At 38.0% G+C, this 26,051-nt stretch overlaps 1 protein-coding gene across 1 annotated transcript in view; it reads right to left on the reverse strand.

Moving 5' to 3' along the window:
* LOC139653187 (single-minded homolog 2-like) overlaps positions 1-25,613 on the reverse strand; it is a 31,431-nt gene extending 5,818 nt beyond the window's left edge. Inside the window, 11 exon segments of the mRNA XM_071530162.1 lie at positions 95-248; positions 340-487; positions 1,981-2,087; positions 4,428-4,627; positions 8,908-8,993; positions 13,074-13,094; positions 13,097-13,156; positions 13,159-13,180; positions 15,822-15,911; positions 17,802-17,884; positions 25,439-25,613. Coding sequence (XP_071386263.1) covers positions 95-248; positions 340-487; positions 1,981-2,087; positions 4,428-4,627; positions 8,908-8,993; positions 13,074-13,094; positions 13,097-13,156; positions 13,159-13,180; positions 15,822-15,911; positions 17,802-17,884; positions 25,439-25,613 — 1,146 coding nt within the window.
* Positions 25,614-26,051: the final 438 nt, after the last annotated feature.

The following is a 26,051-nucleotide window of genomic DNA, read 5'->3' on the forward strand; positions in this document are numbered from 1 at the left end:
TATCCTCTTTGGCGCATTTTCTGTCATTATTATGTGAAAACGTTCCCTATTGTTTACCTGGAAATACTATTTGCATACCAAATTAAAGTCCTACCTGAGGATAAGGAGCTGTTTTGAGTTTGGTCTTGATCTTCACTGCTTTGGTTTTAAGTTGTTTCCGGTGGTCCTGAGAGGAAGCCAGGCTGAGGCCAGGCTTTGTGGCTCGACTCTGCTCTTCAGACAGCTGCAACTCCTTGCACTCTATGTCACTGTACACACACACACACACAGAGTCTATCATTTAGCGATCCACACCTTTGGTTTTAATCAGCAGTGTCTGACAGGAGGGCGCTGACTCACGTGAGGACGTAGTTCACACTGACAATACAGTGAGGCCTGGAGGAGCGGCTGTTGTGGACGATGGTGGCGTAGCTCTGCACCCACACCCAACCTCCATGCTTCGATAACATGCGGTAGTACTTAGTGGTGACCTGCCCCTTCACTAGCACTACAGGGAATAGAAAGAACATGGTGAAAGAGGAAGAGAATGGGAAATATAAGAGTAGAAAGACAGGATGAAAGAAACAAGAAAAATCCACCCTAAAACACATGAACACTGTTAAAAGCAACTGCAATGTAATGCAGTGTACCTTGCATTTCTGGGCCCATTTTGTTGTTTGGTGGTGTCATTTTCTTATTCCCGTGGTATTTATTTCTGCGTAGATATGACATCTCATTGAAATATTTTCTTATTTTTAGATTATATTTTAATTGGAAATTTAATTTAAGTTCTTTTCTCTGTTTGTACAATTGCCCATTGTTTAAGATTGTTATGTCTGTCTAAAAACCAAATAAAGTGTTGATCATAAAAAAAGACTGAGAAATCTAGATGAAATATAATTTAATAAAAAGTTTAATAAAGTGTACAGGTGAGGTTGAAACCCAGTTTATTATACTGTAGGGCTTCATCAAAACAATGAAAGATAGGTGTACTTTCTGTAGCTCTTTATAGCCTTTCTCACATTTTCACAAACTACTTCTTGATAGTTTTCATATCATATAACTCATGTAATTGATTTAACATGTGCATTACTGTTATGGCTTTCTGAGTTCATCACTAGAATACAGTTTTAGAGGGGTTCTTTTGCATCGGAATGTTCTTACCCTAACGCTCACAAGGGATTAAGGCTTTGATGCTACAAACTGGCTCTCCCAATGTTGGTTTAGTCATTATTGAACTCTTCTATTTTGGGTTCAGAGGACCAAAAACAAAACATTAAAAACATTTGATATGATTCAGACCCTCCGGCGACATTTGAAAGTACTGTTTAAAACAGCTTCTGAGTGTAGGGCATACTTGGTGAGCGTTACCACACACGATATGCATGAGTTATATTCACAGAACTTGAAAGGATAGAACGGTCTTTCCCATTCAAATCAGCATTCCTGGATGGTCGGAGCGGCGGCCACTTTTATGTGTACCGTTGGGCTAGCTTCCGTATAAACCAGTGATTCTCAACCTTTTTCATATCAAGGACCCCTAATTTAGTCCACATCAGGGCCACGGACCTCCATTTGATGAGATTTTTTTGTCTTGGATCCAAATCTGAGGATATTTTTTGTGTTAGATATGATTTTGTCCAGAATTCCTTGACTATCTGTTTTGTAGGTAGAGAGATAACAGTGAAACTAGGATCAAAACAGTGATTCTTCTACATTCTCTAATTGCGTTAACTTCTTGTAAATGAAATTATGGTGAAGTTTAACAATTCATCAGTTTCCTGGGGACCCCCTGGAACCCCCTCAAGGACCCCTGGTGGTCCCTGGACCGCATGTTGAGAACCACTGGCATAAACCGTACCCGATTTACTGTCGCTGAGGTGAGAGGTTTTGCAGCAAGGACCAAAGCAGTGGAAAAACTGGCATTGCAGCTGAATTATACAGTTATACTCTTTGTTATACAGTTTGCTCTTTGTAACTGTGGTGTGGAGGGGGACTCACGTAAATGGTGAGCGTAGCGTAGATGGAACACATCACAGCCGTGGACGTGGTGGTACAGAGTCTTCTCTATCAGGTCCTGAGGCTCGTAGCCCGTCAGCTCCGCCACCCTGTCTCCCACACGGCGGCAAGAGGTGACAAGACTGACGTCAACAATTGGTTTTGACATCGGTGTGGTAAATTGCATCATAACACCCAGGATATTCAAGTCTGCTACTCACCTAATCCCACACACCCATCCATCCATCCATGATACGTTTCATAATGGTTCGGTAACACTTTACAATAAGGGTACATTAATTAAGGTAATGCTTAATAAGCATTAACTAACCCTTAATTAACAGTTAAATAATGTGTCTGGTAATAATTTACTAATGGTGTTCATGTTAACTAAGGTATTAATTTATACATTAATAGTTAATTTATACATTATTTAATAGTTTATAAAGATGACTATTAAATGTATGTACCCTATGTACCCTTATTGTAAAGTGTTACCAATGGTTCCACTATTTCATACTGTACATACAGTATATTGCATATTTTATAACATAACATAACATGTTTATACATGCTTATATTTATGGCACACATTTCATGTTTAGTAATCCATATTTAAGTAAGCATTCAAAACTGTAACCTGTCCCACCCTGCTGGTCCCACCGGTGGATCCATCATCATTATCATCATCATCATCATTACAACATCATGCACAATTGTTGTGCGGCCAAGCTTTGTTCAAATCCACAGGACTTCCCAATCCACAGAAGATCCCAATGATTCCAAATATGTACTGCTGAATTACAGGGAACTGTGTGTAAAATGATGCACAACACAGATTTCCTATTTGTTGTAATTGTGCAGCCATAAAAAAATGGCATCTTGGGTTTGAATATTTCATTCAATATATACATATATATAGCAGCTATAGCTTCAACGAAGCGTTAGAACAAGCAGATACAGAATATGTATGTGACATTGTCATACAGTATAGACATTTCTTTTTTCTAACTTTGAAGCTACTTAAGGGGAAATGTAAGGGGTTCAGAGGGTTAAATCCATACATGTCAGTAATCCATACTCTTTCCCCATACTCCCCATACTTCCCCATACCCCACACATACGGTCTACTCAGCGTGTTGGAATCGTCAGCCGCACGTGTTTATATAACTGCAAATTGTATATATTTTATTTTATCATTTTTCTTTTGTTTTTATTATTTTATTTACTATTTTTGGCTTATCTTCTATTTTTCTTTTTTCTCTGTTGAATTCTATTACTATTTTACTGCTGCAATGACCCAATTTCTAAAGTGGCAGGGACAGGCAATCTGCACTTCATAAATGAAATGCTCGCAACAAATAAAAAGCGCACTGCAACAAAGGAATACTATGCGCAACAAAAACAATGCACTGGAACAATGGAACACACTACATTAACCAAACGCGCAACAAAAACCCACAACGGAAATTACTTAAATTGCGATTTAATTTTTTTCCAATTCACCCGCATTTCATGCTTTCATGCTGACAGCAATATTACACTAAGGTTCCAAATTAGTGTTTGTTTCACTGCAATAAAGATGTAAGAACATAAAACACTATAGTTTAGCCTATTAAAACAGCCTTAAAGTTAGATTTGAATTTAATTTATTCAGGTTTTACTTCTAGATCAGAATGTTTTGCCCATTTTGCGGCAGACAGTTAGTGGAAGGTCAGTCTTACTGTCACAGCTGTGGTGGAGACTTAATGTTTGTAAAAAAAAAAACATGTCAAATAATGAGAAACTTTCTCAAAATAATGACTTAGTATCTCAAAATAATTAGAAACTTTCTCAAAATAATGACTTATTATCTCAAAATAATGATTTAGTATCTCAAAATAATGACTTAGCATCTCAAAATAATGAGAAACCTTCTCAAAATAATGACTTAGTATCTCAAAATAATGACTTAGTATCTCAAAATAATGACTTAATATCTCAAAATAATGAGAAACTTTCTCAAAATAATGACTTAATATCTCAAAATAATGAGAAACTTTCTCAAAATAATGACTTGGTATCTCAAAATAATGAGAAACTTTCTCAAAATAATGAGAAACTTTCTCAAAATGATGACTTGGTATCTCAAAATAATGAGAAACTTTCTCAAAATAATGACCTAGTATCTCAAAACAATGAAAAACTTTCTCAAGATAGAGTTAGTATCTTTGAGATACTAAGTCATTATTTTGAGATACTAAGTCATTATTTTGAGAAAGTCTCTCATTATAATGACTTACAGGACCGTTTTTTTCATCACACTGGCGGAAATGGGCTTCCATAATGTAGTGCCGATTGCTTGTCTCGGCCACCGTAAATTTCCCCACGGGGATCGTTAAGGTTTCATGCTATCTTATCCACCCAACCTTCTTCATCTGTCCACCCACCCACTCGTTAAGCCATCTCACCTGGAGTCCAAGAAGATGAGTTTGAAGTCGAGGCTGGCGCGGAACATGAACATGTTGCTGTGGAGCTTGATCTCGGTGATGCCACTGGGAGGCAGGGAGTGGCCGACCGCCACCAGACCCACGATCTGGTAGCACGAGTCGTACAGCGCCATGTCCATCATGTACTGACGGATCTTCAGGTAGCCGCTGCAGTGGATGACCTGGGGGAAACAACAGCACAGCAGGATTCTCAGCAAAACATTCACACATTCAAAGGAATTCAGAGGAAGTCTTGCACTTGATATTAATGCCCAGACCAAATGGTATCCGACCACATCTGACTGGACCTGAAGGTGTTGGGCTGAATAACTGGCTAAATTACTTACATTTTGGGTTCTGGTCAAGGTAGGCTACATCATGACATCAGACCTGAACATCAGACCTTTCATTTAGTCTAGACCAGTGGTTTTCAAGCATGGTCCACGGCAGAGGTGGGGACTCAAGTCAGACTCGACTCACAATTTTAACTGCTTGAGACTTGACTTGATGCATGAAGAGAAGACTTGAGACTTGACTTGACTTGGGTTCTGGTGACTTAGGACTTGACTTGTACTTTGATGACTTGAAAAGGTTTCTAAAGTCTTGACTTGAGATCTTGTGTTTGTGTAAATGACTTAGATTGAAAGTGATGAGATTTGTTCCAGCAGACAACTGAATTTAAATTCTGTTTTCTGAATTTGTATGGAATGATTGAATTTATTGAAGTTGAAACTGATTATAGAAATCAAACTCATGATGCTCTTACCAAGTTTTTATCCTATTAAAACCATATTGCATTGAAAAGTGCTAGATATTTAGTTTTCTTTAAGATATTAAATTGATACTGGACTCTTGATTTGTCCTGACTTGACTTGGTAATCTACATTTAGACTTGGGACTTGACTTGAGAGATTTGGGACTCAAGCAAAGTTGACTTGGTCACACCTCTGCTGCCAAATCATAGGGGTGCCTTGTGACTCCCTCCCTAACCAGGGGAGTCATTGGGCCGGAATGTACCTGAACACATTCCATGACTGACTGGTGCTTAAACAACTCGCTCGGTTCATTTTTACAAAGTTACAAAGTTACCAAAGTTTTGCCGGATGAGTGGTGTTTGTACCTTTGCGCCAATCACAGTACTTAAAAATGGAGAACTCCACCCAACTGGGAAGCCAGGCAACATTACAAAATACAAGAAGAACTAGACATTCTGTCTTATTTTCAACCCAATATGAATGATAAAACAATGTGTTCAAGTGAATTGAACTTTGTTGACAGATAGACATGTCATTGTCATTTTCACATGATCCATCTTTGTAACTCAAATTACTATAGTGTAAAGTCTGCTACCTAGCAAGGAGAGTGAAGGAATATGTAGTTATTTTTGTTTGATTAACTGTAAGCTTAATATGTTGCAGTACAATCTTTGAGTTAATCTGAATTAGTCATTTAAAAAGTTGCCTATAGACAGTCATCAGTCTTGTAACTTCTGAATACATGCACTACTCTATTAAACAGAGCCAGATGGAGGCAGGAGGATCAGCCTCAGATGAGTGGAGACAGGCTGCAGAGTTGAGGTGACTAGATGATATAGAAAGTTAATAAAGCTAAAATAAGTGTAGTCCTGTCTTTTCTAAAGATGTTGTTGATGCCATCATGTAAAAGTGATGCCCATCTCCTAACTGGTGTCCTTGTACACAATAATATTCAGTTTGTAAGCAAGACTCAACGTGGCGCATTAATTTAAAACAGCAAAAATGACTATTATGTCAGAGCCATGTGGTTATCTGAATGAATCAACACCCCTCCAGCCAAATATCCTCTCATTTCCTGATGCTTTGCAGACTCTTGGATCTTCATGGACCATGGTGGAGAACCACTGATCTAGATTTAGATTCAGAATATTTGCACATTCCCTTTCAGATACACTGTCTTTCACTTTGTCTTTGAGAGTCCTTTCCTGTCTCTCTCTACTGTGACTGTCCAATAAAGCAGAAATGCCCAAAAAACAAACAAATGTATCTTTAAAAACAAAACAAAACAAAAACATTATCACTTTCCAGTTTGATCCTATCGATCCATTCCTGGTCTTTCTTACTAACCTGCTTGTGTGTGGCTGCTTTTTGATGTTGTCATCATTAATGTCATGCCTGTAAATCAACCGTCACTCCTTCACAATACCAGTCGCTTCATGCCACCTCTCATTCATGACCATTTTAATTTTGCAGTATAGCCTAGAGCAGTGGTTCCCAACGTGGGGTCCGGGGACCACCAGGGGTCCTTGTGGGGGTTCCAGGAGGTCCCCAGCAAATTGATGAATTGTTAAACTTCTCCATTATTTCATTTACAAGAAGTTAAGACAGTTAGAGAATGTAGAAGAATGACTGTTTTGATCATAGTTCCACTGTTATCTCGACAGATAGTCATGGAATTCTAGACAAAATCATATCCAACAATAAAAATATTCTCAGATTTGGGTACGAGAGACAAAATCTCAATGGTAGACTGTCTGAAGGGGGGTCCGTGGCTCTAATGTGGACTAAATTAGGGGTCCTCGATATGAAAAAGGTTGAGAACCACTGGCCTAGAGGTTACAGAAGTGGCTTGTGACCTGAAAAGTTGCCACTTCAAATCCCCAGACTGGCTGGGAAAATGTGGGTGGTGAAAGTGAATGGGTAAGGCTCTCTCCTCCCTCAGTAACTACTGACAAGGCTCCCTTGAGCAAGGCACTGAACCCCCAACTGCTGCAGTGGAGCTTCTCAGTGGCCACCAGTAGAAGACTGTGGTCGTACTGCACAGCTCCCAGTAGCTGACAGCAGAAATCCAGCCCTGCTTCCCTTCCATTTCAGTCCTCCATGTGCCTCTATGATAATGACACTATTTATCTTCCTCATTTCCTGTATTGGTTTGGATGGCATGTGCCTTGCTGCTTTACAGCACTAATTTATTCTCTTCTATACATAACCCGTTAGCTTCTTGCCAAGTTACAACCCACCTTCATTTGGAAATGTAATGGGTGATTTATATCAGATGCGGAGAGACAGCAATATGAATGAAAAGGGGAGGGAGAAGGAGGAGAGGAAACCAGAGAACCAGAGAGGAGGCATATGGAGGCCTTGTTGAAGCACTGGTTTGAATTTAGTGACGTGGGTTAGCTAGCTAGCTGAGACTTTCAAAGATACACAGCTGTTTAAAGAAGACCTGTTAGTATGTCTCAGAGGATTAAACCTGCAATAAGCCATATCAGACCTTATAACCAATCCTGAATCGAACATGTGCTATTTGGAGATTTCATTGAGAAATAATGATGATGAGACATAATGATAACCAATGTCCAATGTCACAGCGGGCCAGCTGTGTTCCAGCTTTCACCTTTTTTCTAAAGCTTGTTGTCAAATTCTGCTCCTAAACAAAGCTCCTCCCGGTCCATTCAGTAGCTTTTCATTTTTTTTTAAAACGCTCTCCCCCTCCCATACTCGAATACTGTACTTAAGTACAATTTTGAGTTACTTCAGTATTACCATTTTACTTCTACACCACTACATTTCAGAGGGAAATATTGTACTTTTTACTCCACTACATTTATTTGATAACTTAAGTTACTAGTTACTTTGCAGATTCAGATTATTAATACAAAATATAATCAACTAATAAATTGTGATGTATTATTACAGATTACTGTAAGCTACCCAGCAGTATATAAAGTAGTGGAAATCAGCCCCACCTTTTCCAGCTGCAACATTAAAGCGATGCTTACACATTAATGCATCAATAATTATAATTCAATAATATAATATATACTGTATTATTCTGAAATGGGCCATTCTGCATAATGAGTACTTATGCTTTTGTTGCTTTAAGTACATTTTGATGCTAATACTTTTGTACTTTTACTTAAGTAACATTTGAATGCAGGACTTTTACTTGTAACAGACTATTTTTATACTGTGGTATTTCTACTTTTACTTAAGTAAAAGATCTGAGTACTTCTTCCACCACTGCTTACAATGGCAGAATTGATGAAGCAAGCGAGTAAACTTGTTCAACTGGTAAACTTGTTACCTAACCTTCAACTGGAGAAAAAATCTGTCAAAACAAGACTGGTAACTGGGGACACTTCTCAGTAGGTACGTTTAGTTTAGCTATTAGCCTTTATTCACGGTCCTTCGCTAGGTTTGTCTTTAGGGGCCTCTGTAGTCCAGCACCTTTGTTGTGCTTTATTTACAAATGTGTTGCAGTTTTTGTCACCCTCTAGTGGTCGGAAAATCGCTTATTGCAGCTTTAAAGAAGCTATCGCTGTGAATATAATGTTTACAGGCAAATCTGCTCATCTGATGATCCATAATGAGTTGCTTATGCGTCAGCCAACGAAAGGAAATCAGGTCTAGACCCCTGAATGAAGTGATAATGTGGCTAATGATAACAAAAGTGTGATAAATGATAATCCAGTGGCTGTACCCACCTTATATCCTCCACATGTCAGTCCTGCATTGCGTTTAGCCAGGACACACTTCATCCTCAGGAAGAAGGAGCGCTCCATTTCATACTCTGTCACACAAACACACATATTACATAGGCATTATTTCCATGTTGTATAATTATTAAAACAAAAAAATACTTGACTGCATATCATAAGGCAGTCCAGTAAAAACAATTATATTACAGCTAAATTGTGATAAAACATCACAGGATTGTTTGGAACAACAAATGTAAAAGCTTTCATGAACTGGATGCATGAATCACTATTGTATAATATCAATCAGAAATAGAGAGTGGCAAACCAAACATTTATTTATATGAAAAGTTGCAGATTATTACTTTAAATACTTTTTTTGCGACTTTATGGGGCAATCTACTGTATGTAACCCAGATAATCCAGTTCAGTTCAATTCAACCTTATTGTCATAACACCTTACACACATAAGTGAAATAAAATAAAAAGAAATGAAAGCTTGATGTGAATGAGTTTTCTCCTTACTAATTTTCCTAATGAACTCTAAAATTAGTGGGAAGATAAAAATGCTCAAGTCATTCATGCCAGTCTAGGAGCTCTGCACTAGGAGAAAGATGATTCAAAGCTGCTTTGATAACTTTGAACTAGTCGTGTGTGTGTGTGTGTGTGTGTGTGTGTGTGTGTGTGTGTGTGTGTGTGTGTGTGTACTGTATGTATCACTGTTAGTCTCCCTTAAATGGTTTTCACTTTCTGCCCAAGCCACAAACTCTGATATTGCAAAATCTTCAAAAATAAATAATGACAGAAATCCAGCTCTATTAATGGTTAGGGTTAGGCATAATTGAGCATAAACTCTGCAGTAACATAAAATTAAGGTTATATTAGTTTTATAATAAACTTTTTAGGTGACATTTCTGATTCGGTCTGGCTTTGCATCTTGGCCAGAAAGTAACATCCCGGCAGCAAAGAGGAAATTAAAGAAATCAGAGGAAATGAGTGACATAAATATAGTCTCAATATATAGAGACTAATATAATTTTACATTTTTTCTTGAAGTAATGTTTAATGATAATTGTAGATGAGGATAATGACACTGTATTGAATATAGTCTGTAAATTGAAATAAATGGTTTGACTGCTTATTCTGGTGGTTATGGAGGCAAAGAAATTCAAAAGTTGATCAAATTACATTAATGAAAGTTGTGATTCTAAACTCATTAAAGTTAATTTTGATAAAGTGTAGATGTAGTAATCATTTTGATTTTTAATTTATTCGACAATAATGAGTAGGAGAGACAGGAATTATGACAGAGAGAGGGGATGGCTTTCAATAAAGATGAATTTTCTCCTCACTGACTCACAGTATACACCTTATAACAGTGATTCTCAACGTGGGGTCCGTGGACCACCAGGGGTCCTTGAGGGGGTTCCAGGGGTCCCCAGTCAAATTGATGAATTGTTAAACTTCAGCATTATTTCATTTACAAGAAGTTAACACAGTTGGAGAATGTAGAAGAATGGCTGTTTTGATCATAGTTTCTGTTATCTCTCTACCTACAATACAGATAGTCATGGAATTCTGGACAAAATCATATCTAACATTAAAAATATTCACAGATTTGGGTCCAAGAGACAAAATCTCATCAAATGGGGGTCCGTGGCCCCGATGTGGACTAAATTACGGGGTCCTCGATATGAAAAAGGTTGAGAATCACCTGCCTTATAACACAGTATAAACCTCAGTACACAGCATAAACCTGAGTGTGCTGAGAAACCAGGGCAATCTGATCCTCTCCATCATCTCTCATGCATCCATTAGCAACCATGTTAATATAATATATTGCCGCCAGTTTGATGATTTCATTCCATTTCCATCCCATCAAACTGATTCTGGGGTATTCTGGTGGGTCAGCAAGATAAGACGCAAAACCATGTACTAGTGATGTTGTCAGTTTAAATCCAGCACATGGCCATTGTGGCATTTGTGTCTCTTTCCCATCTTTTTCTGTCACTCTCTACTGTCTGATCAAGCAGAAGTACCTGTAACTGATATAGAAAAAATGATTTCTACATGCTTCCATGAAAGCCATCTGAAAGAGATATCTAAAATGTCTAAATATATAAAAATCTTTTTCACTGAGTCAGTATGCATACCAAAGGCTCAGGATATATGAGATTATAATAATGCAGGTAAAATGAAAAATAAAGTGATTCAACTATTCCACCTGTGGGATGAATAAAACTCATGACAAGGTCCAAGCACTGCCTTATGAACCTTATGGCGTAAAATCAACTATTTTTTCCTCAGATTCCTTGGCTCCAGACAGATTTTTGTTGGATTTTTGTTTGGCCGTGACACGCAAACAAAGTTGATGGTGAAGACACGCAAACAGGAAGTGAGGCATAATGAAATAAACATGCTAGAGCATTCTTCATGTTTCATAGCGTCACCATCAGGCCGACCTTGCAATAGGACATATTTCTCCTACAAAGTTGATTCAAATTTTTTCACACAGCATATTTGAACTACCCACATCATGCCTATTTCACAGAATTTTGATATTTTGATATTTTGATACTAAGTTTTTGTCTATGATGTGCAAACAGGAAGGGAAGCATCATTACCTCCGCCAAAGAGGTTATGTTTTTGGTGCTGTTTGTTTGTTTGTCTGTTTGTCTGTTTGTTAGCAGGATTACGGAAAGACTGCTGGTCTGATTTTCATGAAACTCCATGGAAGGGTGTAGCATGGGCCAAGGAAGAACCCATAAAATTTTGGAGCGGATCCGGATCCGACTCACGAACAAGCAATAATAGCACGAACCTTGGCGGAGGTCTGTGCTCTCTGAGTGCAATTCTAGTTTCTAAATGTTTCATGCTAGAGCAATCAAATTTGGTGGAAAGGTTACATATATACCCAGGCAAAAAACATAACATACTCGTCAAAAATGCCAAACCTAAATCACTAACAATTTAACGTGACTTACCTTATCGGGAAACCAGGGAACTTGAAATGAACCTTCAACTAGCTAGCCAGATGCTTCCATAAGCAGTGTGAATTCTAGAGATCAATCTGTCATTGCAACTGCAGTGAAAACTAGCAGCAGCAAGAGCAGTAACTCCCAGTCCATCAACTGGCCTATAAAGGTTGAGATACTTGTACTTTACTTGAGTATTTCCATTTGATGCTACTTTATACTTCCACTCCACTACATTTCAGAGGGAAATATTGTACTTTCTACTCCACTACATTTATTTGACAGCTTTAGTTACTTTTCAGATGGAGATTTGACACAATGGATAATATAACAAGCTTTTAAAATACAACACATTGTTAAAGACTAAACCAGTGGTTTCCAACCTTTTTGGCTTTTGACGTCTTACAAAAAGCAGTGTGTAGTCGGGTCACATTTCAGATGTCTATGAGTTGTTAACAGCTCCACCAAATAGTGATTTTTCCCTCTAAACCTCACATGCTTTCATTTCAATAAATGTTCAAATGATCCAATATTTCAGCAAAAATCAAAGATTAGAGAAAAAGTCCAAAAACTGAAAACAGATTTGTGTATCAGAACTTTGTTTTTTCTTCTTTCCTCTCCCATTAATCATCTCACGACCCCTCAGATTTATCCGGTGACCCTTTGGAGGGGCCCGACCCCTAGGTTGGGAACCACCGGACTAAACTAGCTAACTGTATATAAAGTAGTTCAAACTAGCTCCACCTCCAGCAGCTACAACAGTAACATGCTGCTAACACACTGATGCTTCAGTATTAATAATCTAATGATGTCATATATAATAAAATATCAGTCAGAGGACCAAACCACTACTTTTACTTTAATACTTTAACTACATTTTTGCTGCCAATACTTACGTACTTTTACTTAAGTAGGATTTTTCATGCAGGACTTTTACTTGTAATGGAGTGTTTTTACATTGCTGTATTGGTACTTTTACTTAAGTAAAGGATCAGAGTACTTCTTCCACCACTGGTTACTACCACAGGCATTTCAGAAATGGCAGCTCAGCAAGGACCTAATGAAAATACAACAGTCTCTTAGACACATCAACACTCATGGAGATGCTGGCCCTTCTGGCAGGCAGAAAAAGAGGGATTAATATAAATATGCCATCGCAGGGGCATGGAGGGAGCCTGGTGAATGAGAGTGTTGAAGTACCTTGGGAGAAGTGATGGTGGGGGGCTGGTGGGTACTCAGCACCGCTGTCATCTCGTCGTGGTCGGACGGGTGGATGTACTCAATATGCTGTTCCCTGTCAGCTCCACCTGGAACACACACACACACACATTTCCAACAAGCCCTGTGACACACGCTCAGGCGCTATAGGCAAAACATAGTCACATGGAAGAAGTGACACATGCTCAGTCCACGCAGAACAGAACAGCCTTCCATCCAATCACTGACATGCTGGTATTTGGAGGTGTGTGTGTGAGGGAGAGAGAGAGAGAGAGCTAATAATCCCTTAAAATAACCTTGAATTAAGGGAGTTATTAATGGAGAAGATCCCATCAAAACCTCCTTAAACACCCCTTAATCTTGTCTCATGACAAGGCATGAGAAGTCCTTATTGTCTCTGTGAATCAAACCATGAATAAATCCCACCAACCTGTTATTTTTAATGGATAATTAATGTTTATGTAATGGAGAAATGAAGGACATTTCAGGGATAAAATGAAGGGGTTTGGTTTCGTAGTGGAGAGAGAGAGAGAAAGAGAGAGAGAGAGAGAGAAAGGAAGGAAGGAAGAAAGAAAGAACTAAAGAAAGAGTGTTAAAGAAACCATATCTATCAATCAAAAGGTTTCTATCAACAGGTTGTAGTGTCCAATGTAAGTTTTCGATTAAAAAGTCATAATGTTTTGAGCAAAAAACTATAATATTACGAGAATAAAATCTTAATTTAGAGAAATAAGTCATAATATTATAAGAACAAAGTCATAATTTCAAGAAAAAAGTCGTAATATTTTGACTTTTTTGTGAAAAAGATTTCTACCACAGTAGCCAGGAAGTAGCCTAATAATCTCCCTTGTTAACTGTTAATAATGAGGGTAGAGGACAGGTGTTGCTAATATATTATCAAAATATTACGACTTTTTCCTCGAAATATTATGACTTTATTCTTGTAATATTATGACTTTTTTCTCTAAATTACGTCTTTATTCTTGTAATATTATGACTTTTTTTCCTCAAAATTACGACTCTATTCTCGCAATATTATGACTTTATTCTTGTAATATTTTGACTTTTTTCTCGAAATTACGACTTTATTCTCATAATATTATGACTTTTTTCCCAAAATTACAACTTTATTCTTGTAATATGACATTTTTTTCTCTGAATTACAACTTTATTCTCGTAATGTAATTACTTTTTTCTCTAAATCTTACGTTTATATTTTTACAGTGTAAAAGGCCGTCGTACTGATCAACTCAAGGAGGTGTAGCTGCTCATCTTCTTCAGTGTCTTGTTCAATGTGATCATATGTGATTTATGAGGACATTTTTTAAGAGCCGGCTCCGTTGAGGCTGTATTCCATGTTCAGTGTTGTCATCTGTCTCTTCTGTTTGGCTCAGGTGAACTGGCAAAGGGAGCAGCATTTCTTTTGGCTTGCAAGCCCCCCCCCCCCCCTTCCCTCTCTCTCTCTATCCCTCTCTCTCCATGAGTGAATAATGGTCTTTCTGTTGTCTCCCATCCAGATGTCAGACTGATGGATATGAGCCAGTGATAACATTAAAAACAGAAAAAGAGAGTGGCTCAAAGGGAGTATTGTGTATTAAACAAATATGGATAGTGGGATTCCGCTCCTACAGCTGACATGTCTTTGTCTGTGGCTGTGAAACTCTACTTTATACTTACTACCTCCATCATACTCATAACGGCTAGCTGTTGATTATTCAGTTTTTCATGTGAATGTGAACCTTGGATACACCTCGGTACACTGATATATCGCTCCAATGCTTTTGAAAAATGAAATTGAAGAAATTACAGTCTGATACTTAAAGTGTGCGGCAAAACTGCCCTTCTTCAAAAATGACATTGATTTATCTACCTACTTGTAGAAGCAAAATAACAAAACCCAAGTGAAAAAAAAGATCTGTTCTGGTCATATTAATTCTGAATATACTAAGATTTTGCATGATCACTTACAAATGATAAAAAAGACTTTCTTGACTCAAAGTAGCTGAAACTCTAGTGCTGTTTGTGCACATAAACAAACCCTTAGAGCTTCAATATACAAACACAAAATGTCTTCTATCTTGTATTTTGGTTTGTGGTGGCAGAATATCCTTGATCATAGACATATGTCACTAGAGCTATGGAAAACTGCCTTTAGCTAATATGCAGCTTACAAATGGAAGTTGAAACTTCTGGAAACTATCCAGTTAGATGCATTCAGTCCTAATTTGGGTTGATGGATCATGCAAATCTTCTGCATAAATAACTGTGTTTTTGTGCATTGTTGCTGCACTCTGTACTCTGTATGACAATATTATTGGTTCTCTTAAAATTGGAATTTCATTGTATTTCTTTACCCAATATTGAATTAGCCATTACACCAATTAACCATTATGATGATGTGATATTTATATATTTTTTCCTTAGCACTGTTATTCCTTGGCTATCTAAATCCTGTCATGGTCACTTCAGCAGATATGGAGGAACATCCATATGATGGTGATGGGGGGAAGAAAATGTTCAGTGCATCAAGCTGTACATACAACGGTGCTTTTGCATAAATGTGAATCACTTGGCATGTACTGGACTATAATATTTGTATTTTGCACAAAGTCAGCTTTTGTTTTAGGATGTGTAATGGCTTTTTATGAGTGTCACAGCAGTGTTTGAGCAGGCAGGAGCATCCTCATTAACTTTGGTTGTACTGTATTCTGCTGTACTGTGTTCTCTTACCTGGGACAGGCCGAGATGGACTGATGCCGTCTCCGAGATGTACATGATTTTACCATCGGAGGCAACGACAAAGACGAAGCCATCCAAAGTCTGAGGGGGGAGGGGGGCAATTAAGTTATTGTTAAATATAAATTAGATGTTAGTGATTTTTTTAATTGAACAGTGTGTTGTCCTATACCCATACACATGCCCATAATATACAAATGGATGGTGCCTTTACTCTGTGGATATTTCAAAACAAGTTAAAATGTAAGTAAGTAATTAAGTAAAGCTTTATTTATATAGCACTATTTAAAACACACTGTTACAAAATCTACTGTACTAAGGCCTTATTGAAGGCAGGCATTGATGTGGAATAAATCACTGTGAAACTGTATGAGTTCACATATTATGTTATTACATGACACAACTGTCACACATCTACTCAAATGCAGCATTTCATTTAATCTAAATACCCTCCTCCTTGTCAATACTCATGTGAACCTCATTAGGCCTTCACTTGATGTTAAAGTTATGCAGAGATCACATTTTACTACAAGCAGTGTTTCAATTACCATTGCATGAAGGAGATATCTATGCTTTTCCTACTTTCATATTAGTGCTGCTCTTTGTTTATAGGATTCATTTCTTTATTTAAATGATTACATGTTGTATGCTACAAAGATCCATAGATGTGATCTCAAAATTAAAAAAAATATCAGCTAAAAGCAGAGGATAAGAACTTAATGTGAAAACTTTCAGTGAAGAATGAATCTGGGTTGTGGATCTCTATGGTAAAAGGGAGGCATGCCTTAAAAATATTTGGCAAATACTGCCAGAAACTTAATAATGAGATTCATTATTCATTCATTCATTATTATCATGGGATAAAAAAAAAGAAAAAAGATAGATATCAATAGCACTGCACAATTTCTGTATATTAGTTGTAGTAATATATCTTTTTGATTATATTTTCAACTAGTCATAGATAGATAAATAAACTGATCAGTAAAGTCAATCAATCAATAACCTTGCAATTACCTTGCCAAACTATGTTTAGTGTTGAGTGCCATGAATGACAAATGGTCCACAGTTCTAACCTCCATCTCTAATGCTCATGTCAGCAGTCAAAGCCATATTTTCCTCCATGCTGAATGTTACTGAATCACTAATATATATATAATATATATAATATATAATATATAACAAAGCACCCTGCCATCAAGGCAGGATGAACTCTTTAAGTAGAAAAACATCCTGTCTCTCGAAGGACTCCAGGACAGCTCCTATCTGAGTTAGGCAACTCGTCTTAGTCTTAGTCCTACTTCTAACTTTTCATTTAGTAAGCATCATAATTCATATTTAGTCCTATTTCTATTTAGTCTATTCTATTTCTATATTTGCATACATTCAGACTTCTCTTGAACCTAAGGGTATGCTATAGTATAGCGTAGCATAGTGTATCGTAGCATAACATAGCATAGCATAACATAGCATAGCATAACATAGCATAGCATAACATAGTCTAGTGCAGTGATTCTCAACCTTTTTCATATCAAGTTTATCAAATTTAGTCCACATTAGGGCCAGGGACCCCGATCAGATGAGATTTTGTTTCTCAAACCCAAATCTGAGAATATTTTTTACTGTTAGACATGATTTTGTCCAGAATTCCATGACTATCTGTACTGTAGGTAGAGAGATAACAGAGAAACTGTGATCGAAACAGTCATTCTTCTACATTCAATTCTGTTAATTCTGTGTAACAATTCATCAATTTGCTGGGGACCCCCTGGAACCCCCTCAAGGACCCCTGGTGGTCCCCAGACCCCACGTTGAGAACCACTGGTCTAGTGTAGCATAGTTTAGCATAGTATTATAGCATAGCATAGCATAGGCTAGTGTAGCGCAACATAGCATAGCATAATATAGCACAGTATACCATAGTAGAGAATAGAATAGCATAGTGCTAGAACATAGTATGTTGTTTCCTGTACTGACTTGTAAAAGGTGGGAGCCCAGTTCTTTAGCCATGCTGTCCAGAGGACTGAACCTGGATGACTGACCCCATCCATCACCTAGACCTACAGAGAGACAAACAGTCAGAGAGACAGACAGACACCCTGTCCATCACAAAGACCTGCAGAGCAACAGTCAAACACAGAAGTGGGGAAGATTCACGTGAGCGTGCGAGGTCAGGGTGCAAGCACAAATGTGTCAAGGACAACGGCTGTAGTGAGGATTTGTGTTAAATAATGGTGTAAATATCGGTCATTTCCACTCACGGTGCGATTGTTTGGCTTAATTATGACTTAATTATGCTGCACAAGCTGTATCGAGTGATTTTATGGTCATTTTTTTTTGCCTTTTTTGGAAATTACAAGACCTGATCAGGAATGACTTCAGTTGCTTTGGAGAGGCCTGCTATATGGAGTTATGCCAGCAACCTCCCTGTGTGTTATATGGACAAAGAACCTTCACCTGTGTTTCAACTGGTAAGAGGGTGAGTAGATAATGTCAGAATTCTCATTGGGTGAACCTTTAAGCATATAGAAAAGCTCTGGCGGGTTGATACCATTCCATTCCCGTGTGAAAAGGTGGTGACTCATTCCAGGACCAGGACCAGGACCATTATGGAACCCCTAACAAACTTCACCTGTGGTTCAGCTAGCATGAGGACGAGTAGATAATAACTGCATTTTCATTTTTGGGTGAACTGTTCCTTTAAGGGAATGTTTTACCGGGTCCACAGCCTCCCCGAGGACTGTCCCCTTCTATGCTTTGAATCGAGAAGACCCCCCAGCAGTGCACAAATGGCAGGTGCTCCCATTATTAGGTTCCAGAAGAGATGTGGACTCGAGTCATTGTGACTTGGACTCGAGTCGACTCGAGTCACTGTTTTGATGACTTGCAACTTGACTTGACAGAAAATAAATGACTTGAGACTCGACTTGGACTTGGAAGTTAAAGACTCGTGACTTAAATTGACTTGAGACATGATGACTCGAATGACTTGTTTGTGTTCATTTTATGTTTTCAGTTTAAATATTAAATATTAAATATTAAAATGTTCAACATTGAGAAGCACACGTTCGTCGTTACACCCTCCCGCTCTAGACTATTTCATATTTCTGGTGGTTACACACACACAGTATTGTGTGTGTACAGTATTGTTTGATTACATTGTAGCTGTCAGTATTTCACTGTTTAAAAGTGATGAGGAGGGAATATTTGTTTGAGAAGAAATTAAGAAATAAATAAGCTTTTATAAAGTTATTTGTTTGATTACATTTATTTCACTGAATATCAATAATTCTAATACAAATTCAAGTCATTGTCACAGGTTAGATAAATTGGCCAATAATATCATTATTAGACAGGTACTAATACCTTGTCTTTTCTCTTTGTAAAGACCAGATACTGCAGGTAAGACTGCAGTATCTTGGGGAAAAAAAAAAAAGTGACTTGACTTTGGACTTGACTTGCCTTAACTAAGGACTCGACTCGACTTGACTTGAAATAACCTGTGACTTGACTTGACTTGCCCAAGAAAAAATGACTTGGGACTTGCTTGAGACTTGGACCAAATGACTTAGGACTTGCTTGAGACTTGGACCAAATGACTTGAATCACATGTCTAGGTTCCAGAGGTACTTTTATGTAGATAACGCCTGCAGAATCTACCCCAGACGAAGCAAAGAGGCCAGTCGATTCTTCATTCTGTTCTTTATCTGTGGTACGTTCTGTGTTTTAGTGGCGATTTCCTGTTAACCTCATCAGAACTCGCCCTAGCCTATACCCTTCTTACGCCATTTCACGGGAATGCACAGAGGTTGCAATTGCGACCCATACCAGCTGGGAAAGTCCAACACTTTCGGATTTCATTCTTAAGTTTGGATTCACCACGTCGGCACGGCGGTTCAGTGGTTCGAACATCTCGGCCCTGGTCCTGTCTGTGTGGAGTTTTGCATGTTTGCATGAGTTTCCTTCGGGTGCTTCAGTTTCCTCCCACAGTCCAAAGACATGCTGTTCAGGTGGATTGGAGACTCTAAATTGCCCATAGGTGTGTTTGATGTATACGTAAAAAATTATATAGTAGCCTATATCAGTGATTCTCAACCTTTTTCATATCAAGGACCCCTAATTTAGTCCACATTAGGGCCACAAACCCCAATTTGATGAGATTTTGTCTTTCAAACCCAAATCTGAGAATATTTTTATTGTTAGATATGATTTTGTCCAGAATTCCATGACTATCTGTATTGTAGGTAGAGAGATAACAGTGAAACTATGATCAAAATAGTCATTCTTCTACATTCTTTAATAGTGTTAACTTCTTGTAAATGAAGTTTAACAATTCATCAATTTGCTGGGGACCCCCTGGAACATCCACAAGGACCCCTGGTGGTCCCTGGACCCCACGTTGAGAACCACTGGCCTGTATGATGCATATCTAGTATGTATAAGTAGGTATGTGGTACATAGTATATAGTGATGTAGTACGGTATATGACATGTATATGATATGGCATGTAAAGCACTTTGAGACATGCTTGTGATAAAGGGCTATATTCATAAACGTGACCACTTCCTATGGAATCTCAGTTTGGTGGGATGGGATGGGACGCTCTGTGTTGCAGCCCCACTGTGTGATTTAGGCTGACAAATCTGGCCTGGTGCAGCTTTAAATGTGAAATTGACAATGAGAAAATGTGTGTTTGAGGATGGGATATGTTGCTCCGGGGGGAATTTTACTCAATGTCAGTAGAGACAGGAATGAAAAGTTAGTGCTGGACACTCTTTTTTTCACCGTCCAAGCTAAAATGCTTCATTCAGAGGCCTGGCCTGTCTGTCTGCCCCGCAGGCCTGGTCACATGTCTGGCAACACAGCTAGACAAGGACTTCAGTGACAAATGAAATGAAGCTGTGAGGTTCCAGCCATGCGATACATAATTATTTCAACAAGCAAAACTTCTGAAGATACAGTATGTACACAATGCTGGTATGTTTGACTTCTCACCATCAGTAGCATGATGGTCTGTAGCAGTGAGGTCTGTAACTGGAAGGTTTCAAAGTGCCCTTGAGCAAGTCAAGTGCTTGCTGGTGCAGTAATAATAATGATAATAATAATAATAATAATAAACTTTATTTGTATAGTACCTTTCATACAAGAAATGCAGCTCAAAGCGCTTTACAACAAAGAAATTACATGCACCAAGTGCTTCACATAAAACTTGATAATAATGCCTCGGTTGGAATGGAATGTGTCCCTCTCATAGAGGGATTTGCTAACACACAAGTTCCTAATTACACTGTGTATAATATGGTAATTATATAGTGCTTCAAAATGAATACATGTTAATACTTCTGTATATGGTTCAGATAATGTGTTAGATAATTACATATTATCAGCTAATTCTGGACAATGGGAACAGAAAATTTGCATCATTTCAGTTTTCATATATAAATGCATAATAAATCAATTATTGTAACATTTTGACAAGTGTTATATTTTTAAGATTTACCTCAAAGCCTGAATAACCTATGCAAATTGTAAAATGTCTAATAAATGAATGTTTCAGCTGTCTCCCATGCTTAAATAGTGTGCAGCAGATCTGTAGTGTTTGATCAAAATACTTACGTTACACTTGTGTTAGGAGCAGTTGATACTTTGATATTGCCTAGTCAATATCAAGATAAAAAGATGAACATATATTGAAATGTAACTTAAATGTTCTGTTCAGGTATTTATTAGAATAGAGAATACTGTTTCCCTCCCTTTCTACTGATGCAAAATTATTATGCATATTTCCCCTGGCCCTTCAGCAGTGGAATGAGAGGGGGGCTGCGGCTGCCTTTTCAGAAAATGATCAACATTTTTTTGGAAGCCCATCATTTCCAGCAGAAACCGGTGCTGACAGACATGCAGGACAGTATTTCTGCCTGTGTGGGATCAATTCTGCTTTTACGGGGATTCACATCATACCAGAGCCGCTGGAGCCGTGGGTGGCGTGGAAAAAGACTATCGGGAAAATCTACCAAATGAAAGTTTCATCTAAAATAGCCTTATTATGTTGATATTGCTCCAGAAGAGAACCTGCAGTCACGAAAGACAGGAAGCCAGCGAAGCCAAATTTCGTTCTATTGAAGTGACATTATAATACATGTGTATGCAGAATTACATGACAGCCTAATACTAGCCTATGTATGCAGAATTACATTATAATACATGTGTATGCAGAATTACATTATAATACACCTATATACAGAATTACATGACAATATAATACGTGTGTATGCAGAATGGCGTTACATTGTAATACGTGTACGCCGAATAACATTATAAAAACACAGACTTGAGCAGTTTATCAGATTATACCATCCTCGCTGTTAACGATTTAAAGAAAATTGAACCATCCATAGGACGAACAATAACATGTAGCTCACTTCTATTTCATTGCAATTGAGTTTAGTTTGCAAAATTGTATTTAGATTGCGCATCATTTTTTTTAAACTGTGTTCGCTTTGCCATCTGGTTGGGAAATGTCGCTGACGGTATTAGGCCGTGTTTACTGTAGGGTCGGTGAAGACTTTTAAGACAGATAAAGCCATAACCCCGCTATAATGTAACAATATGCAGCATTACCCAGAATGATTTGCTGGATACCTATAGATAACTATGAACTGGTAGGCTATGAGATGACAATAGGACTCTTCTCTCCCGTCCTAATAACTCCAAATACCAAAACACTTAACTTTACCAAATAACAATACTAATAGACCAAATATACCAAAACAAAACAAAATAAAAAAAAATTAAAAAAACTAATAGCCTATACCAAAAAATCATGTCATCAACACGTTGTTAACCTTGTTTAAACTATCTTGGATTGAAACTGTAATATTAGGCAGGTCATATTATTGCAGTGTGTAGGCCTTCACTACACATTTTAGGCTGCTGAAAATGTGAATTCTACTAAAAGCTGTGTTGTCAGAGTCAAGTCAGCATTCGTCTATTCTGCTAAAACCAGGGATTGAAACGAGCATTAATTGCGGGAACAATGAAACTTTCAGACAAAGGAAAATTGTTCAAATCAGTAATCTGTCTTTCATATGCAGATAAATCCCAGTCCCAGACAACATCTCCTTTTGGGAAACCAATGCAACCACTTGCAAAAAAAAAAAAAAAAAAAAAAAAAAAAAAGAACAGGAGAGAAATGCGGCATTTAGGCCCAAGTACAAATTGCAGCACTGTGTATTACTATCTATGCCAGTTTACATGGATGGAACCACCACCTGCTTATTTCATATTTTCAAATAGCCTAAAAGCTGTATAAGATCGCCTACCTTTATAAAAATTTTGTAAATTTTTATGAGACTTCCATTTGTCACAATTTATGTGTTTGCGTATGCGAATTTGACTTGACTTTAATTTTAATTAGGCAATGAAATGCCTTCAATTTTGATGACATGCCACCCCATCCCATACAACCTGGAGGAATAATTGTTATTCTTATGATCGCGTTTAAGTGCCTGCAGCCTGTAATCTAATCCGTTAACAAGAGTCCTGAAAGATCAACGGGACTATCTGGCTCCTATCTAAATCTTATTTTCTTGTCAATAGGCCTAATTTACAAAAACACAATAATCTAAATATTGACCTTATTTCGAGTCATTTTGTTGTTAACAAGAGGAAGGTTCTGTTAATATAGCTGTTTCCTTGATAAAAACATGTCATAATATTGAGTCATTTCTGCTTCACACTCTTCCACGACACTCCAAGCTACCACACAGTCAAGGCAAGTTGACAAAACTTCCTACATGCATTCAAATGAATATTAATATGAATCTCAGTTTAAAACAGGACCGGGATTAGTTGGAAATCTTCTAAACTGAGCTTGTCAGACTGATTTAGGCTTGAGTTAGACTCATTCAAAATAACGGAAATCCATTCGATCTGGTTAAAGATCCCACAGCTTTCTGCCTGCAAACTCTGCATTAACAAGCCGTTATGTAAAAGGTTGGCGGCAAAATAATCCGAGCAATAACATAGGTAATGGGTCTATATGTTGGATACTTCAAAACTATTGTAGGCTCATATTTTCGGCATAAGAATTCAGAGACAGGTAAGTGAATAAAGCGTTGCAAAGACCTGTTGTTGTCGAGGTGTGAATCTACACATAGAGGTTTTATTGATGGGCGAGCTGGACTCTAACGGGTGGCCTGGCCATAAAAGGCCGTGTGTTACCTCTGACTTTATGAGTGATGACAGAGAGGAAAGGGTCTGTTTTCCTGCCCTTTAACCTGCCCCAATGTTGCTTTATACACCCTAATTAAATAATTCATCTTGATGAATGAGCGAGTCATTTGAAAAGGACGTCGGCGTTTAATCATGCTGCGAAAACAACTTTAAAAACTTACATGATAATTATCAAAATTTAGTTGAACAGCCCAATCTTATGATTAAATGACTGACTGTTGCCTACTTCGAAGTTACATTTATTTAATTTTCACACCGGCTACTGCGAGGAACCTCATAGGCCTATCTCTAATTATAACTCGGCCAGACCTAGGGATTAATCGAGGTCAAATTAAATATTAAAGCTATTATTATTATTATCATTATTTTATTGATACTATTATTGTTATTGTTGTTATTTGCCGTTTCATAGCTAGTCTTTAGTTTGCCCGGGAGGCCTTCATGGGGCCAGCAATACTTCACTCATATTGTGTTAATGTTTCTTTTCTTTTACTTTGTAACTTTGTCAAGTGCTTTACATATTCTATTCTATTCTATTCTATTCTATATGGTATTTAGCTGTCATTCCTGCTTGTATTACACTATTTTATCTAGCATTGTGAAGCACGGCTAAGGCATCGAAAATGACAAAGCAAAGGGTGACACTTTTTTTTTTTTTTATATCATAGCCTATCTGAAATATTATGGCAAATTTACTGCTAAATAGCCAGTAGAAGAAAAACACACAATAGGCTACTATGGAACTAGACTATATTTATCCTAGCTGATTATGTTAAATTAATATGGATGTGTTCGCTTTTACCGTGGAAAGTATGGTATTTCCTTTCTTTGTTTTCTTCTTTTCTTTTGCTAGTAGCCTATTTGAGTCCGGTCTCGAGACCACTGCTCTGACATCTTGTCTGTCTCGTGCATAGCCTATATCTTTCTCGACATTTTCCCGCCTATCTTAAAATGAAAAGATAGGCTACGGTTTTTTTTTCTCTCCATCTAGTCTACCTTCGTTTATTTTCACCACAGCACTACAAACTATTTAATTTAAAATATGACACCTGCATATGCTAGCCCGTGTAGCCTACTGGTCCTCAAACTTCTATGCTAGTTGGAATAGTTGGAACTATCTGAGCTCGTGCAGGTAGGCTGCGTCTCTGTTCATCTTCCAGAAACTTCTTACGCATTGTTTTTTTGTTTTTTTTTTACATTTGGAAAGACTTTTAAGCTAGGCTACTGTGTTTATTGCCTATTTTGGTCTTGAAACAGCACTCGATTTGCTCTGCTCTCGGTCTTGACTCGGTCTCGACCCCCTTTTGGACCTGGTCTTCGAATTATCTTGGACTCGACTGAAATTGTTTATATATTAGTTGATACTGGAGACTGCCTACCTTCGGGGAAGACTGCCCTCATCTTCAGGTAGCTGCTGGTCAGCCTGATGATGGAGGCCTTGTCCAGCTGGGAAGTGATGGCCGCCGGCAGAGGCAGCAGCTTGGCCAGCTCGTAAAACTCCCCGTTCTCTTTCTCTCGTCGCGTCTTCGCCGCATTCTTGGATTTTTCCTTCATTTCTGGTAGTTTAATAGAAATTATTCTCGCATAACAGTACGCCCCCACTGGATGTTTTCCCATAGACTAATCGCCGAGTCTTGACAAATGCAGTTAAGTGACTGGAAATGACTGAACAGATGAAAAAAGCCCTCTTCTCGCATCCCTTCGGACCAAGTTCCTACACGATAAAAAGCCTTGACGTGAGGAGCAGACGGCAACCTGGGCAGAAAGACAAGGAAACAGCAAGGAGACTTTTTTTTGCTCTTCTATTCCTTCTCAATCAAAAACAGGACGGGCTATCCATCTTCCATTTACTAGTGGGACTGGGAATTCAGCGGTTTCCAGATTGTCCGTCTAGCCGCTCAGTACAGCCCCAAAACCAGGAAAACCTCGAGCAGTATCCCTCATCATGTGCGAACCGTCTCGTTGTTAAAAGGTGTATCCAACTTTTCGGTG

Source organism: Centroberyx affinis, unplaced genomic scaffold (assembly GCF_046629955.1).
Source record: "Centroberyx affinis isolate AG114_WGS23_722 - 3 ecotype Tasmania unplaced genomic scaffold, CSIRO-AGI_Caff_v1 ptg001889l_1, whole genome shotgun sequence".
NCBI lineage: Eukaryota > Metazoa > Chordata > Actinopteri > Beryciformes > Berycidae > Centroberyx > Centroberyx affinis.